General features: G+C 46.2%; 1 protein-coding gene across 8 annotated transcripts in view; it reads right to left on the bottom strand.

Annotated features, from left to right (window-relative positions):
• The window catches only part of LOC100662579 (zinc finger protein 709-like), a 94,517-nt gene that overhangs the window by 28,605 nt on the left and 50,895 nt on the right, over nt 1-15,017 (bottom strand). For 3 of the 8 annotated variants that reach the window (XM_064280728.1, XM_064280726.1, XM_064280729.1), the window contains one exon: nt 5,294-5,862. The exons of 4 other annotated variants lie outside the window; for them this stretch is intronic. In XM_064280728.1, the coding sequence (XP_064136798.1) occupies nt 5,294-5,686 (393 nt within the window). In that variant the 5' untranslated portion in view covers nt 5,687-5,862. Of the gene's footprint in view, nt 1-5,293; nt 5,863-10,295; nt 10,390-15,017 lie in introns of those variants that run through there. One more of the 8 variants, XM_064280730.1, reaches the window with a different exon arrangement.

The raw sequence follows: 15,017 nt of genomic DNA, 5'->3' as shown, positions 1-15,017 counted from the left end.
GACTGGGCAGTGCTTCATTCTGTTGTACATGGGGTCGCTATGAGTTGGAATTGACTCAACAGCACCTATCAAAAAGAGGCCACTGGAAGTCAGTGGAATTTTCTATGAAATCTAAAACCTACCATCATCTTGCCAAAGCTTAAGGGCATTAAGATGACCAAGGGCTTTGACAGAGTATGGATTAACCCAAATAACCCATTGCTGTTTGTGAAAGAACCAAAACCCATGACTTTGAATATGAGGTTAGTGTGCCAACTTCAGATATTTTTCACTGCTGAGTATTATCCTGCAAGTGATTTCAAAGGAGCCCTTGTGGTACAGTGCTAAAAGCACTTAGCTGCTAACCGAAAGGTCAGCAGCTCGAACCCACCAGCAGCTCCATGGAAGAAAGGTCGGGGAGTCAGCTTCTATAAAGATGACAGCCTTGGAAACCCTACGGGGCAGTTCTACTCTGTCCTACAGGGTCACCATGAGTCGGAATCGACTCAATGGCAACCAGTTTTTGTTTTCGTTTTGGTAATGTGATTTCAAAGGGAAATCCCAAAGCCTCCTCAGCCCAACAGGGAAGGTTCTGAAAACAATGTCTTGCTGGCTAGGAATCCAAGCAGTACAATAATGAAGTACCTCACGGATCCACCCAGGTGCCTCAAAGCCCTATGTAAGAGAATAATCACATTTTTCAAAAAATTAATGGGAAGGGGAGGAACTCTGGACAAACATGCCAATGGAGCCCTCGGATCAAAAGCAACCAAGTCTCCCGGAAGACTTCCAACTGGCCCTCATCAAGACAAACAGCATCTTCCTGGTGAGACTTGTCAGGACTGGAAAAGCAGTATCCTTGAAATAGGGGAGCCAGAAAACGATACAAGAAACAGGCCACTGATAAATAAAAAGGGGAGAAAGCTCAGAAGTAAGGCTTCTGCTGGAGAAGTTTTGCTAGCTAGAAAGAGATTCTGTGGGTAGGGCTCATTGGAGCATGAATGTGTTATAGGTTGTGACCATGTCACATTCCATTTTGTATCCTCTTAGTGCTTTTAGGAGCCCTGGCGGTGCAGCGGTTAAAGCACTAGGCTGCTAACCAAAGGTCGGCAGTTTGAAACCACCAGCCACACTCTGCAAGAGAAAGATGTGGTAGTCTGCTTGTGTAAAGATTTATAACCTAGGAAACCCTATGGGGCAGTTCTACTCTGTCCTATAGGGTCACTAGGAGTTCAAATCTACCGGTTTGCAGTGGGTTTAGTGCTCAGTATAGTAGGTAGAGACCATAGTTGTTAGCTGCCGCCAAGTCAACACCTGACTCATGGAGACCCCATGTATATTAGAATGAAATGCTACCCTGTTCTGCCTTGTCCTCGTGATCAGCTGCGGATCAGACCATAGGGTTCTCATTGGCTGATTTTCAGAAGTAGGTTGCCAGGCCTTTTTGTCTAGTCTGTCTTAGTGTGGAACCTCAGATGAAACCAGTTCAGCACTGTAACAACACACAAGCCCCCACTGACAGACAGGTGGTGGCTATGGTGAAGTGTATTGGCCAGGGATCAAACCCGGGTCTCCCATATGGAAGGCAAATTCTACCACTGAACCACCACTGCCCCCACAAACCACAGTACTTTAGAAAGTGTGTTAGGAAGGAGCAATACCTGGAAGGAGCAACTGGGCAGGATCAGAAGGGGAATGTGTCCAAGAGCAATACAGCTGTAGTGGAGCCTACCTCCTAGGGTTGTAGTGAGAACAAAAGTGGGATATTGCATATGGAAAGCACAAAAGGAGCATACCCGCTGTTGTCATAATACACCAGTGGTTCACCTTTCATGGCTCAGAGGCCCTGGTGAGCATCTATTTCAAACCTCAACAAACAAAACCAATGACTCTCTCCCTAGCAAAATGCAATCTGCATAGTCACATGACATGTTGCCAACAACCTCAGGGGGTTCATGGAGCCCCTGACATCCAAAGACCTCCAGGTTAAGAAGCCCCGAGCCACTACAAACTCCTGCTTCTGTATATGAGAAAAGCAAGGCCCAAGAGACAGCCAGGTACTGTCAAAACCAGAACCAGGTGCCTTGGTTTCCAATCCAGTCCTCTTTGAACCTATAAGCTAAAATCGTATTTAAAGCACTCAGCTCTTGGGTATGATAAACATGCTTTTGTACAGTCTTTCGTTTATAAACCCTCTTATGACAAAATATTTTTCATTAAAGTGGCAAGAGGAAAAGTGAAGAAAAAGCACAGAAATAGAAACACACATACCTGAATGTTTTGAATCTAGTTTAAAAAAAAAAAAAAAAAAAACTGTACTTGACTTCCTACTTAAAAGTACTCAGAGAGGTTATCAGAGGCTAATCTTTAATAGCCAAAAAAAAAAAAAAAAAGCCAAACCTGTCGCCCTGAAGTCAATTCTGACCCATAGTGACCCCATAGGACAGGGTAGAACTGCCCCATAGGGTTTCCAAGGCAGTGGTTAAGAGCTCGGCTCCTAACCGAAAGGTTGGTTGTTCGAACCCACCAGCCACTCTGTGGGAGAAAGTCTGCTTCTGTAAAGATTTTCAGCTTGGAAACTCTATAGGGTAGTTTTACTCTGTCCTATAGGGTCGCTGTGAGTTGGAATTGACTTGACGGCAACGGCTTTGGTTTGAAATCTTTACAGAAGCAGAGTGCCACATCTTTCTCCCACAGAGCAGCTAGTAGGTTCAAACTGGCAACCTTTCGGTTAGCAGCTAAGCACTTAACCACTGCACCACCAGGGCTCCTCAGATCTGTAGTTAGGATGCATAAAGCTAAATCCCAGACTTTAATACTCTATGTTGATTGATTCAGACAAAGATTACCAACGGATGAAACCATAAGATGAAAGGCTGATGGGGAAACTTTACCAAGGAGTGCAGGTTGACCTGATATGAACACAGAGCACCGTCTCAGCAGCCCAAGGAGTGGGTCAGCCAGGTCTTCAGGGCCTCTGGATGTGATGCATTGGAGTCCCGAATGGTGCAAGTGACTAATGTGCTCAGCTACTAACTGAAATGGAGGTTTGAGTCCACCTAGAGGCACCTTGGAAGAAAGGTCTGGCAAGCTACTTCTGAAAAACCAGCCACTGAAAACCCTAAGGAACACAGTTCTACTCTGACATACATGGGGTCACCATGAATCAGAATCAACTCCACATCTATTATGATTAGGTGACACCAAAAAATTGTGGTTAACTTTGTTAACAATGACACTGGCATTGTGGTTAAGCAAGAAATTGTTACTTATTTTTACTCACACATACCGAAATACATTGGGATAAAATGACACAATGTCTAGGATTTGCTTCAAAACACCATCCAACACCTGCTTGTGATTCCCAAGGCTGATGGATAATCCCCCCAAGACTTGTTGCACACTTTGGAGTTGGTTTCGTGTTAAAGGTACATTTGCTAATTTACTTTTATGTGCACTAGCTTTCTGTCAAGCATGGACGTCAAACACAGGCAAGTGGTAACATCCAGACTCACTTCACAGCAAACGAAAAACCCTGTTCATTGCTCTATCAGTGACACGAGGCTTTGGGGACCTGAACAGCACTTTATTCTCTACAATGGAACTCTGGAATTGCTCTCCAAGGCCTTCCTTTCTTGCTATGAGAACACACCTATACAGATGCTCTTAACACCGCAGACTTGGTTCTTTACAAGAGAGTGGGGGATCTTCTAAAAGGTTCAGAGAACAATCTAATACACTCAACAGAGTCACATCAGGAGATGAATCTGTAAATGCCTCGAGTAGTGGCGAGGAAGAGGAAGGTGAGTAGACAGCTGTGGGGACGACAGAGGGCTTCTCTCACAGAACTTCCTCTTCCTAATTAAAGGCTATGTACTCTGATTGTTACCACTACTATGTTAAAAAAATAAAATAAAATAAGGACCTGAAAAAGAAGGGGCCCAGAACACTTAGGAGTATTCATATTTGCACATTCGATCCAGGCATCACCTGCACCAGTGTTCAAAGGCAAAGCTCCTTGGTGTTCACATCTCTCCTCCTTCCGGGCAGCAACCCTCCCCAAGCCCTGCACCTCCACTCCCCAGCAGACCCCCACTCCCCTTGAACATGAACGCTGAGTACCCAGCATTTGCAGACAAACCAGTCCAGATTGAGCAAGGAGAAATATGACTTCGCCACTCCCTTATTTGCATTCTTCCATGGCAAAGATACGCAGAATTTTCTCAGGTTCAAGCTCCTACTTTAAACAGAAGCATGTTTCTGGAGAGAAAGAAATTAGAAGCCCCAATCCTGCACAGCCCTGACCCCACACAATAGTGGTCCTGAGACTGAACCTGAACTTCAAAAAGGGTGAGAAGCAGGACACCAGCTGCATACAGCAGCACAATGAACAGGAAAAACAAAGCTGAAAAATACCGTAACATGAAAACTTGTGGAGGGAAGGTTTTACAGAAATATATTTTAGCTGCAGCTCCATTCGTTTTCACAACTCAAAGTCAGATCACAATTTTGTTCCCCAGCTCTAACAGTCAATCCTATTTGGATTGTACCTACAATTACATTCCTTATAGAAATGTAAGGCCAAGTTATTTAAAGCTTCTTGCTTTAGCCAACCAGGAAGCTTGAACTGAGGCTTTAAAGCCAAAGGTGCAATCACTTTTCAACTTTTTTTTTTTAAGTCAGTATGTAACAGGAACTTTACCCCATGTACTTGTTTACACCCAGAGAGTTTCAAAGGTGCCAAAACACTGGTTTAAAGAAAGTCATGTGGGTACTTCATGTCTATGCTTGTTTGTCTGAGGGGTATGTTAAGTATCCTCAAGTCTTTTTCCAACATCCACAACTGTCCATGTATTCCAGAATATTGCAGACTTACCTGGAGAATAACTTCTCCAAGTTAACAGTCAGAAAGAAAATAAATGCCATTTTTCTCTAGCCCCTGGCGGCAATTTTCCTCAAATACATATACATATACAGGGTTAGTAGCTGCCCTTGGAAAACAGATCTTTGCATGGACTCTAGAACAGGTCCGCACTCAGGTAAGATACTGAGAACCAACGAACGTCAGCAAACCACTGTTTTGTGATTATGTACCAATACTACAGCGGGAAACCCTCAACGTAACACAAATATTAAAAAGGGTATCTAATCTAACTAATACGTTTTAGGAAAGGGAATTTCTTTACAACTATCTAAGTGGATTAAATCAAATAAAAATTGCCTACTTATAACTGCTGCTTCAATATGGTGACTTTACATTCCTTAAAGGTTTTTTTTAATGAAGAAATGTTTTGGTTACAGACAGAAGGCTTACCTGACCCCTCTCTTTGTCTACTTTCTTAAAACACTTATTCAATGGCAAATTACGCCTCACTGAGTTTTTCCAGCCAGTAGATGCATTTGCAAAATACGGAAAGTGTTCCAAGATCCAGTTGTAGATTTCTGTTGTCGGCAGGTGCTTCATCGGGGAGTCCTCGATGGCCATAAATAAGAGGCCGCTAAAGGAGTAAGGAGGAGCCCTGGTGGCGCAGTGGTTGCGGCTCTGCCTGGCATCATATGGCATGTCTGAATGGGCAGGGGATTGGGGGGCGTCATCATCCAGCTCCTGGACAGGGCTGACGCTCCTGAGAACTGATTCCCCGAAGCTCTTCAGCAGGTTCTTGCTCTCGTGCAGCCAGTTCAGGTTGGTCAGCTCTTCATCTTCCATGGCCCGTCTTCTAACTGGCTATTAGGCAGAGGAAAGTCGAGGTCATCGTCTTTCTGAGGAACCCTGGACAAACCGCTGCCCGGGTTAACACAGACTCAGTGAACTGGAGACAATAATTGCCAAGCTTTCCGGATTCTTACTGCGAGGCATGACTGGACCCATTAACATGAAGGCTCCTGGTAAACACATTTGAAAGAAAAAAGGAGTTGGTAAAATCCAAGCTTGTCCCTTCCTAATCCCCACAACTCCCACTGTCAGCTCTACAGACCCCAGCACATAGGAACATCACCTCATGGTACCCACACTAAGCAACATAAACCCATAATCCCACCGTACACAGATGTGCTACCAAGGAAAACAGTCTGCACCATTCCATATAGCACAGTGATTGAAGCCCCTTAATTGAGACAAGACTGAAAATGTTCACTGCGCCTTTAATGTGCAAACGGAGTCCAGGAGTGGTGTAAACAGTTAATGCGCTAGACTGCCAACCAAAAGGTTGGAGGTTCAATTTCATAACATGGAGGAACCTGGAAGGCATTATGCTGAGTGAATTTAGTCAGAGGCAAAAGGACAAATATTGTATAAGACCACTATTATAAGATCTTGAGAAATAGTATAAACTGAGAAGAACACATACTTTTGTGGTTACGAGGGGGGGAGGGGGGAGGGAGGGAGGGTGGGAGAGGGTTATTTACTGATTAGTTAGTAGATAGGAACTACTTTAGGTGAAGGGAAGGCCAATACTCAATACACAGAAGGTCAGCTCAACTGGACTGGACCAAAAGCAAAGAAGTTTCCGGGATAAACTGAATGCTTCAAAGGTCAGCGGAGCAAGGGCGGGGGTTTGGGGACTATGGCTTAAGGGGGCTTCTAAGTCAATCGGCAAAATAATTCTATTATGAAAACATTCTGCATCCCACTTTGAAATGTGGCATCTGGGGTCTCAAATGCTAACAAGCGGCCATCTAAGATGCATCAATTGGTCTCAACCCACCTGGATCAAAGGAGAAAGAAGAACACCAAGGTCACATGATAACTAAGAGCCCAAGAGACAGAAAGGGCCACATGAACCAGAGACTTACTTCATCCTGAGACCAGAAGAACTAGATGGTGCCCGGCCACAACCGATGATTGCCCTGACAGGGAGCACAACGGAGAACCCCTGAGGGAGCAGGAGATCAGTGGGATGCAGACCCCAGATTCTCATAAAAAGACCAGACTTAATGGTCTGACCGAGACTAGAGGAATCCCGGCGGTCATGGTCCCCAAACCTTCTGTTGGCCCAGGACAAGAACCATTCCCGAAGACAACTCATCAGACATGGAAGGGACTGGACAATGGGTTGGAGACAGATGCTGACGAAGAGTGAGCCACTTGTATCAGGAGGACACTTGAGACTGTGTTGGCATCTCCTGTCTCGAGGGGAGATAGGAGGGTAGAGAGGATTAGAAACTGGCAAAATTGTCACGAATGGAGAGACTGGAAGGAGGGAGCGGGCTGACTCATTAGGGGGAGAATAAGTGGGAGTATGGAGTAAGGTGTGTATAAGCTTATATGTGACAGACTGACTTGATTTGTAAACTTTCACTTAAAGCACAAGAAAAATTATTTAAAAAAAAAATGGTTGGAGGTTCAAATCCACCCAGGGGCATCTTGGAAGAAAGGCCTGAAGAGCCATTTCAGAAATATCTGCCATTGAAACCCTACGGAGCACAGTTCTACTCTGACACACATGAGGTCACCACAAGTTGGAGTCAAGTCCACAGCAACTGTGTATATGCAAATGCATTATAAAAAGAACAGGAAATTCCACAACACCCTCTTTCTAGCTCTACAAAGACTCACTGTGATGCTGGGAAAGTCAGTTATTTCTTGGTGCCTCATTTTTCCCACCTATAATACATAAGTACATATACAGGAACATTCTTTCTAAGCCTCGTAATAAACGCTACAAAATAAGCACAATGCACAATTCCTGCCACCTTAGTGTTCCATGGCTCATTGTTTATACCCCTTGATGCTTCTGGGGGAAAAAATAAACCTGTAAATTTCAAGCCAGTTGTTTCAGATTAAGTTCAACTGTTTCCATCTGAAAAACACCACAACTGCCCTGGAATTAAAACTGTGGTTAGAGTAAGGATGGATTTGGTAGTGTTTTATTTTATTTTTCCCCATAAAAGTCATGATCAAAAATTCTGCAACTTTAATTACATCCGGCAAGCCTACAGAGCAGTGACAAGGAATTCCGTGGACCTGGATGAGAGGAAGAAATCAATTTAATTTTGCTGGGACACCACCCAGAACAAAAAGGCCAGTAAATTCAGGCACCATACAAACAAGTGGGATTGTGAAGACAAGTCATTAACTAAAATTAAAAGGTGTGAAAAAAGTCAGGAGTGCAACTGGCAGCTTCAAGACAGAAAGGTAAACTCTAGAAAGATTAGACGGGACTATAAAACAAAAAATAATGCTCTTGAGGAGTGTGCTTCTTAATTCAATCACATACACGATACCAAATGGGCGGCTCCTGTCCGGTTGCGGTATGAAAAGCCAGGAAGGGACAGGAACCAGTTGAATGGACACAGGGAACCCAGGGTGGAAAGTGGGAGTGTGTTGTTACATTGTGGAGATTGCAACCAATGTCAAAAAAACAATATGTATATGAATTTTTGTATGAGAAATTAACTTGAGCTGTAAACTTTCACCTAAAGCACAACAAAAAAAGGCAAGCTCAACAAAAATTGCTACAGAATTCTCTCCTCACCCCCAGTCTCCTGCCTTCACCCATTTTTATCAATAACCTAGGACAGGGAGTAAAAGAATATCTGATAAGAACAGAAAATGAGGGGATGGCAAGTCCACAAACAGAATGATCCATGTAGATACAAAGCATGTTCAACCCTCTAGCATCCTACAGGACGGAGAGCTGCGCAATACGGTTTCCAAGGAGCGGCTGGTGGATTCGAACTGCCGACCTTTTGATTAGCAGTCAAGCTCTTAACTACTGTGTCACCAGGGCTCCACTGATCTCTACCAAAAAACCAAAACCCACAGCCGTCGAGTCGATTTCGACTCATGGCAACCCTATAGGACAGAGTAGAACTGCCCCATAGTGTTTCCAAGGAGCGCCTGTTGGATTCGAAATGTCGATCTTTTAGTTAGCAGCGGTAGCTATTAACCACTTCGCCACCAGGGTTTCCCTGATTGCTACAGTTTCATTCAAAAAGCAGTTTCCAGAAACCACAGCTGAGGAGTTTTTCCACGATTATACTACACATAATTCGCCAATGCTACGGCTGCTAACCTAAAGGTCGGCAGTTCCAATCCACCAGGCACTCTATGGAAACGCTATGTGGCTGTCTACTCTGCCTTCAAGAGTCGCTATGAATCAGAAAGGACTCGATGGCAATGCGTTTGGTTTTTTGTCTCTTATTTTTTCCTCCAATTTCAGAGGGAGGAGGAGGAAGCTCAGGTCACGTGATTCTGCAGTTAAGCAAACATTTTCAATCTGCTGCCAATAAAGTAGCCAATAAAGTTGCTCCACCAAATACGCAAATGTTACTCACTGGTGACCTCCTTACAGCTTTTTTAGTTTATTGGTTACATTACAACACACACACACACACACACACACCCTCATTTCCTTTTTTTCATGACTTGCCTGCTGTGTGTTGGGATCTTTTTTTCTTTTTCATGGAGAAAATGCCGCAGCAAAGCTAGTTTTTGTCCACTATTAGAAGATCTCCAAATAACTGACAAAGACACGAATGGCCCAGTTCTTAACAGATGTTCGATGTGAACTTTAAAAAGTCGAGAAATCCTGCCTAAGCCGGATTGGGTAGCCCTTTTGTGGGGCCAGGTACCCCCAAAACCGCGCGCACCCACGCGCCCCACTGGAGTCTACAGTGCTTGTCAAAAACATTTCATGGGGACCTACGGGAGTGGCGACTGGCTGCGGCTCGCGTCCATCAGCGGCGTTGCCAGGCAACTGGGAAACTGTCCTCCCACCCCATACAAGGCAATTGGGAGCTCGCCTACACACCTTCCCTGCTGGTCGGAAGTCTGTCATAAAGCTTTTATTGGCCGTCCCGCGGGGAGACTTACAAACAAATCAGTACAAACCTGCAGTCCCCCAACTAATCCAGAGCCCAAGGAAGGTTCCAAGACGCCCTGGGTGACCGGGGTCGGCCTAGGGAAATGTTCTTGCCAGTGAATACTTTGTGGGTGGGAGGGTCTTTGTTAGGAGCTTATTTCTCATCTTGGGGTCGCCTGTCAATCGGCAAACTCCTCCTGACGCAACCGCGGGGATCCCGTCCTCCACCGACAATACCAAATCTGTCTCTTCGGCGTCTCTTGCGAAACCGAGGCACCAGGACAGAGACTGCAAGTAGAGGCAGGAAACTGCCGACCGGGCACCTTCTCGGCTCCGGGTTCCCATGCCCCGCTGGGCCAGGCCCCCTGCCCACCCCTTTCCCACAGGAACTGTGGAGTCCTTGGTCTTCGGAGAGGCGGACAGTCTCCAGGAACGTCTTGGAGTTGTCGCCCGGCCTGCATCCGAGTCGCCCTAGATCCACCGGGGGGTCGGCGGAAGCGCAGCCCAACTCACCTTGCCAGAGCGCCGCTGACCTTCAGCGGGAGCCTACAAACTTTGGCAGGGCCCGGCGGGCATCGCTGGGTGGCTCCGCGAAGGGAGCGCCCGGGGTGGCGGGCGCCGCGGGCGGCAGGCGCCGTGGGCGGCAGGAGCGCGGGAGTCGCTGAGCGGCATGAGACCTGCGGTGTCCACTCGGCGCGGGTGTCCTCCCGCTCGCCCACCCGCTCTCCCGGTCCTGTCCGCCCCGCCCAACAGCGAAAAATTGTTTCCGCCGCAAAAAAAAAAAAAAAAAAGGGACACCTGAGCAGGAAGGAGAAGGAAAAGCGAGGGGAGGAGGGAGCCAGAGAGAGGGGAGAGAGGGAAAACGTGGGCCGGATCCCCGGTGCCTCCGGTGCGCAGCCCGCACTGCCAGGCGACCCTGCCCCCGCCCCTGCCCCGGGCCTGAGCGCCCTGAAGCGCAGCTGAGGCCGAGGCCGCCCCAGGCCGCTCAACTTGCCTCCTGCCCTGTGGGCCCCGCGGCCCCGACCGCGGGCAGAGGGTGTAGACAGGACTGGCGGCACGCGGCCTGTCCCCTCTGCAGGCTCGTGCCACACTGGCGGGCCGGCGCTTTGCTAATGGCCACGTATCGCCAGAACACTCCTAGCCCACCCGCATATGCCTTACATGGCTGGAAAGTAAAAATAAAAACAATTGCTATGTGAGGGCAAGGCTCGCGAAGTGATTACACTTCTCCCAAGCTAGTGCGCTCTGGCAGAATGACCAGGGCCCTCCAAGGCCCTGGCCAGCGCCCACCTCCTGCCCGCAGAGAAAATTCACAAAGGCGCTGCCTCCTGCCCACGTGGCCCCTTCACATGCCATGTGTCTTCTAAAGGCTCGGTGGCCATTACCGAGCAACACCACGTCCTAGGTGGGTGAGGCCTCTCCAGTGGTTTGTGTTCAATGCCTGGGCCCAATTCTAGGCCTCGAGCAAAAACAAGTCACATCTTCCCACTTGGGGTTCTTATGAACCCGACTGACAATTCCCGGGGCCACACAGTGAACACTAAAGCCATGACTCCAAGTCTAGAGCCTTCAGAGAACCACCCACTACTACAGCCACAACAACCAGCTTTCTCTGGAGAGAAAGTGCAGAGTCCAACGGATCATCCATCCGGCTGGTGACATAAAATATGACTGCACAACACTCCCAGGTAGCGATTCAAAATCAGTAAGTTCCTTTACAGAGAGGTCCTGGGTACTTATCCCGCTAGCCCCACCTGAGCTGGAGAGGCTACTCTGAGCTATGGAAAAAATACAGAAAATCCAATGAGAAGGTGTGAAGTAATCCTCCTCAGAAATCCCTGCAGCTTGTAGCCCTGTTCAACCTGGGTGGAGGGTGGAGGGTTGGAAGAATCCCACAGGGTTTATGAATTTTTCAATTCCAAACAAGGAAAGCAGGTTTCATCTGAGATATTCCTCTTAGCAAAGCTTCAAGATGGCGGCAAGTCTTCAGCAAGGGCCTGCCTTTCAGACTCCCTGCAGGCCTCCCTGCCCAGGCCAGGATTCACAGACGGAGGCCCAGGGGAGCTGAGGGCGTCCAGTCCATACCCCTTTTATTACTGAGTACTTGATGTGACTAAGGTTCCTGACCTAAAGATTCAAGGTGAGAGAGACCAACTAGATCATCCCTGAAGTCTCACCCCAGAGAGTTTAAGGATCACAACTGGTAACAAAGCCAGGATGGGAGCTCTGGTCTCCTGTGGCTCAGTGTAGTGAAGGTTCCCAGGCCTCAACCCAGTGAGGGCGCTGACTTTCCACCAGATGAACCTCCACCATCACTTGCCATAGGCTCTAGTCTGACTCATGACGACACCATGCACATCAAGAGTAGAACTGTTCTCCATAGGGTTTTCAGTGGTTTATTTTCAGAAGTAGATTACCAGGCCTTTCTTCCAAGGTGCCTCTGGACAGGTTCGAACTGCCAACCTTTTGGTTAGCAGCCGAGCACCTTAACCATTTGTACCACTCAGGGTCTCTCAAGGCCCCAGAAACTTTTGTGTTGGCCCCTGCCAGCCTGGAGAGGATGAAATGGTCTGTAACATCTCCCCTTTCATCACTAGCTCTCAAACCTCCCCACCTTCAACAACACTCACACCATAGCTAGAAATCTCTTCACATTACACTCTTGTCCCTTTTCTTTGGAGTTCAAAAGGATAGGATGTGAGCTGAAGGTTACTGCACATAGAATATGTCATTTTTTTCCTTCTTCTTTTTATAAACTCTGTTACGTCAATTGACCTAAATGTCCCTCAAAACCATGGTCCCCAGACCCCAGCCCCAGCTACTCTGTTCCTCAAAGTGTTTGGTTATGTTCAGGAAACGTCTTAGCTTTCAATTTAGTCCAGTTGTGCTGACCTTTCCTGTATTGTGTGTTGTCCTTCCCTTCACCTAAGATGATTCTTGTCTATTATCTAGTTATGTCATTCTTAAAACTCTCCATGCAGGCTCTTAGCTTCCAGTGTCTGAACCAGTCATCCTAGGGGAACTAAAACTTAAAGAACCTAGCAAGCCTTGGGCCAAGAGAAGCCATAAAGCCGACTCAGAGGAATGCAGAGGGTGGGGTAAAGTGAGGTAAGATGCCTTTAATTAGCTTGTCTTTCTTTCCCTCTGCATTTTTTTGGACTCTTGTATTTTCAAACATATTTCTTAATTTCTCTCTTCTGTTACAAATGTTGCAAGAGATGTGAGAAGGTGTCACCCTGAGAAAGAAGTGGTGGACCAGCCTTGCCAGAGAGAGACAGCAGGATACAGGGCTGTCTGGCTTTCTTGTTGCCAGATTAGGGTCTGTGACCTGGAGCTATCGACCCAATGAAATATACTCCAAGTCAGAAAGAGTGAGAAAGTTTATTTAGGAGGTGTCCACCACCAGAGATCCGACAGTAATGCTGACAGTCTCTATGGAGTCCCAAAAGGCTTTTTTACATTCAAGCTTATATATGATTTTTACAAAGGTTAGAAGTGTCTTTGTAGCCCACAGATGGCATGGCTGGAGGAGTTATTCATTACAAGATAATGGCAAGAGACTCTTTATCAGACTAAAAAGATACATGCCAGCCATCTCCTTATCAGGCTAAAGATACACGTATCAGGCATCTGGGCTCTAATTTCCCAGTGGGGGGTTGTAAGTCACAGGTGGTCGGACAGAACAAAACAAAGTTACTAGCATCAGATCAAACAAAGAACAAAGTTACTTGCATCAGATCAAAACAAAGTCATTAACAAAGGTATGTGGAAAGAAGAAGGAAGGCAGAAGAAGGAATAAAAACTTATGGGTTCATCATGGCATTAATTATGTCAAGCTCTCAGTCACCCATTTTGAAAAGAAGAAAACATGCTGGAAAGTATTAGGGTCACATGTCTGAAATGAAGACTCTTACACCTTTACTGAATGACAAAGGAGGGCTGAGTGTGGCCCTTTCCACCTTGTAAAGCCACAAGACCTCAACTCTGAGACATGGTTCCTGACAGACAGGTGCAGGGGTCAAATTACTTTAGGAATAACCACACTCTCAATTCCTTTCTAGAGCTTTCAAAAAGTACTCATGTGTGTTTAGGCTCTAAGATGTCCCAAAGAATTAGGTTGAACTGTTTAAACCACTGTCTTGCAAACATGCGTGACAGCAGAATCTTATACGTGCGCATTACTCACTTTGGTAAGCACATATTTCCAGGCTAGGGACTTCATGGATATTTCTGCCATGGTATTTTCAATTCCCTCATGTGCACGAGAAAGCTGGACAATGAATAAGAAAGAATGAAGAAGAACTGATGCATTAGAATTGTGGTGTTTGCAAAGAATATTGAATATACCATGGACTGCCGAAAGAATGAACAAATATGTCTTAGAAGAAGTACAGCCAGAATGCTCCTTAGAAGAGAGGATGGTGAGACTTCATTTCACGTACTCTGGACATGTTATTAGGAGGGACCAGTCCCTGGAGAAGGATATCATGCTTGGTAAAGTAGAGGGTCAGAGAAAGAGAGGAAGACCCTCAATGAGATGGATTGACAGGGTGGCTGCAAAAATGGGCTCAAACAGCAACAACTGTAAGGATGGTATAGGACAGGGCAGTGTTTTGTACATGGGGTCGCTATGAGTTGGAACTGACTTAAAGGCACCTAACAATAAGGGCCTTCGTGGACCTTTCTAAAGACTGCCTCTTCCCCCATGAGGCCATAAGCTCCACAGCAGCAGGACCAGCATGTTTTCTACAGCATTATACATTGTTGCTGTAAGGTGCCATCGAGTCACCTCCGACTCACTGTGATCTTATGTATAATAGAATGAAACGCTGCCTGGTCCTTCACCATCTCCATGACCTTTTGATATGTTTGAGCTCACTGTTGAGGCTATTATGTCAATCCATCTCATTGATGGTTTTCCTTGTTTTCAATGACTTAATTCAGTGCCTGACACACACAGAAGACACTCAATAAATATGTATTGAATAAATGAACTGAAATGTGCAACAATGTATGGTCACTTAATGTCCACAATACATTCTATGAAATAAGTCATTATGTGACTTGGACATTGTATGAACACCGTATTATAACCCTGGGTTAGGAACGTCCAACTTATGCACAACCCAGAGTTACAGACTAACTGTAAAGCCTATTATATTAAAAATTTGAGGTACAAACAACAGTTCATTAATAACAAACAGGTGCTACTTTGCGACGTGTATCAAAACATCA

The sequence above is a fragment of the Loxodonta africana genome, chromosome 3, assembly GCF_030014295.1.
Source record: "Loxodonta africana isolate mLoxAfr1 chromosome 3, mLoxAfr1.hap2, whole genome shotgun sequence".
In the NCBI taxonomy this organism is placed as follows: domain Eukaryota; kingdom Metazoa; phylum Chordata; class Mammalia; order Proboscidea; family Elephantidae; genus Loxodonta; species Loxodonta africana.
The sequence above is the reverse complement of the archived record's forward strand: the minus strand, read 5'-3'. Positions and strand labels throughout refer to the sequence as shown.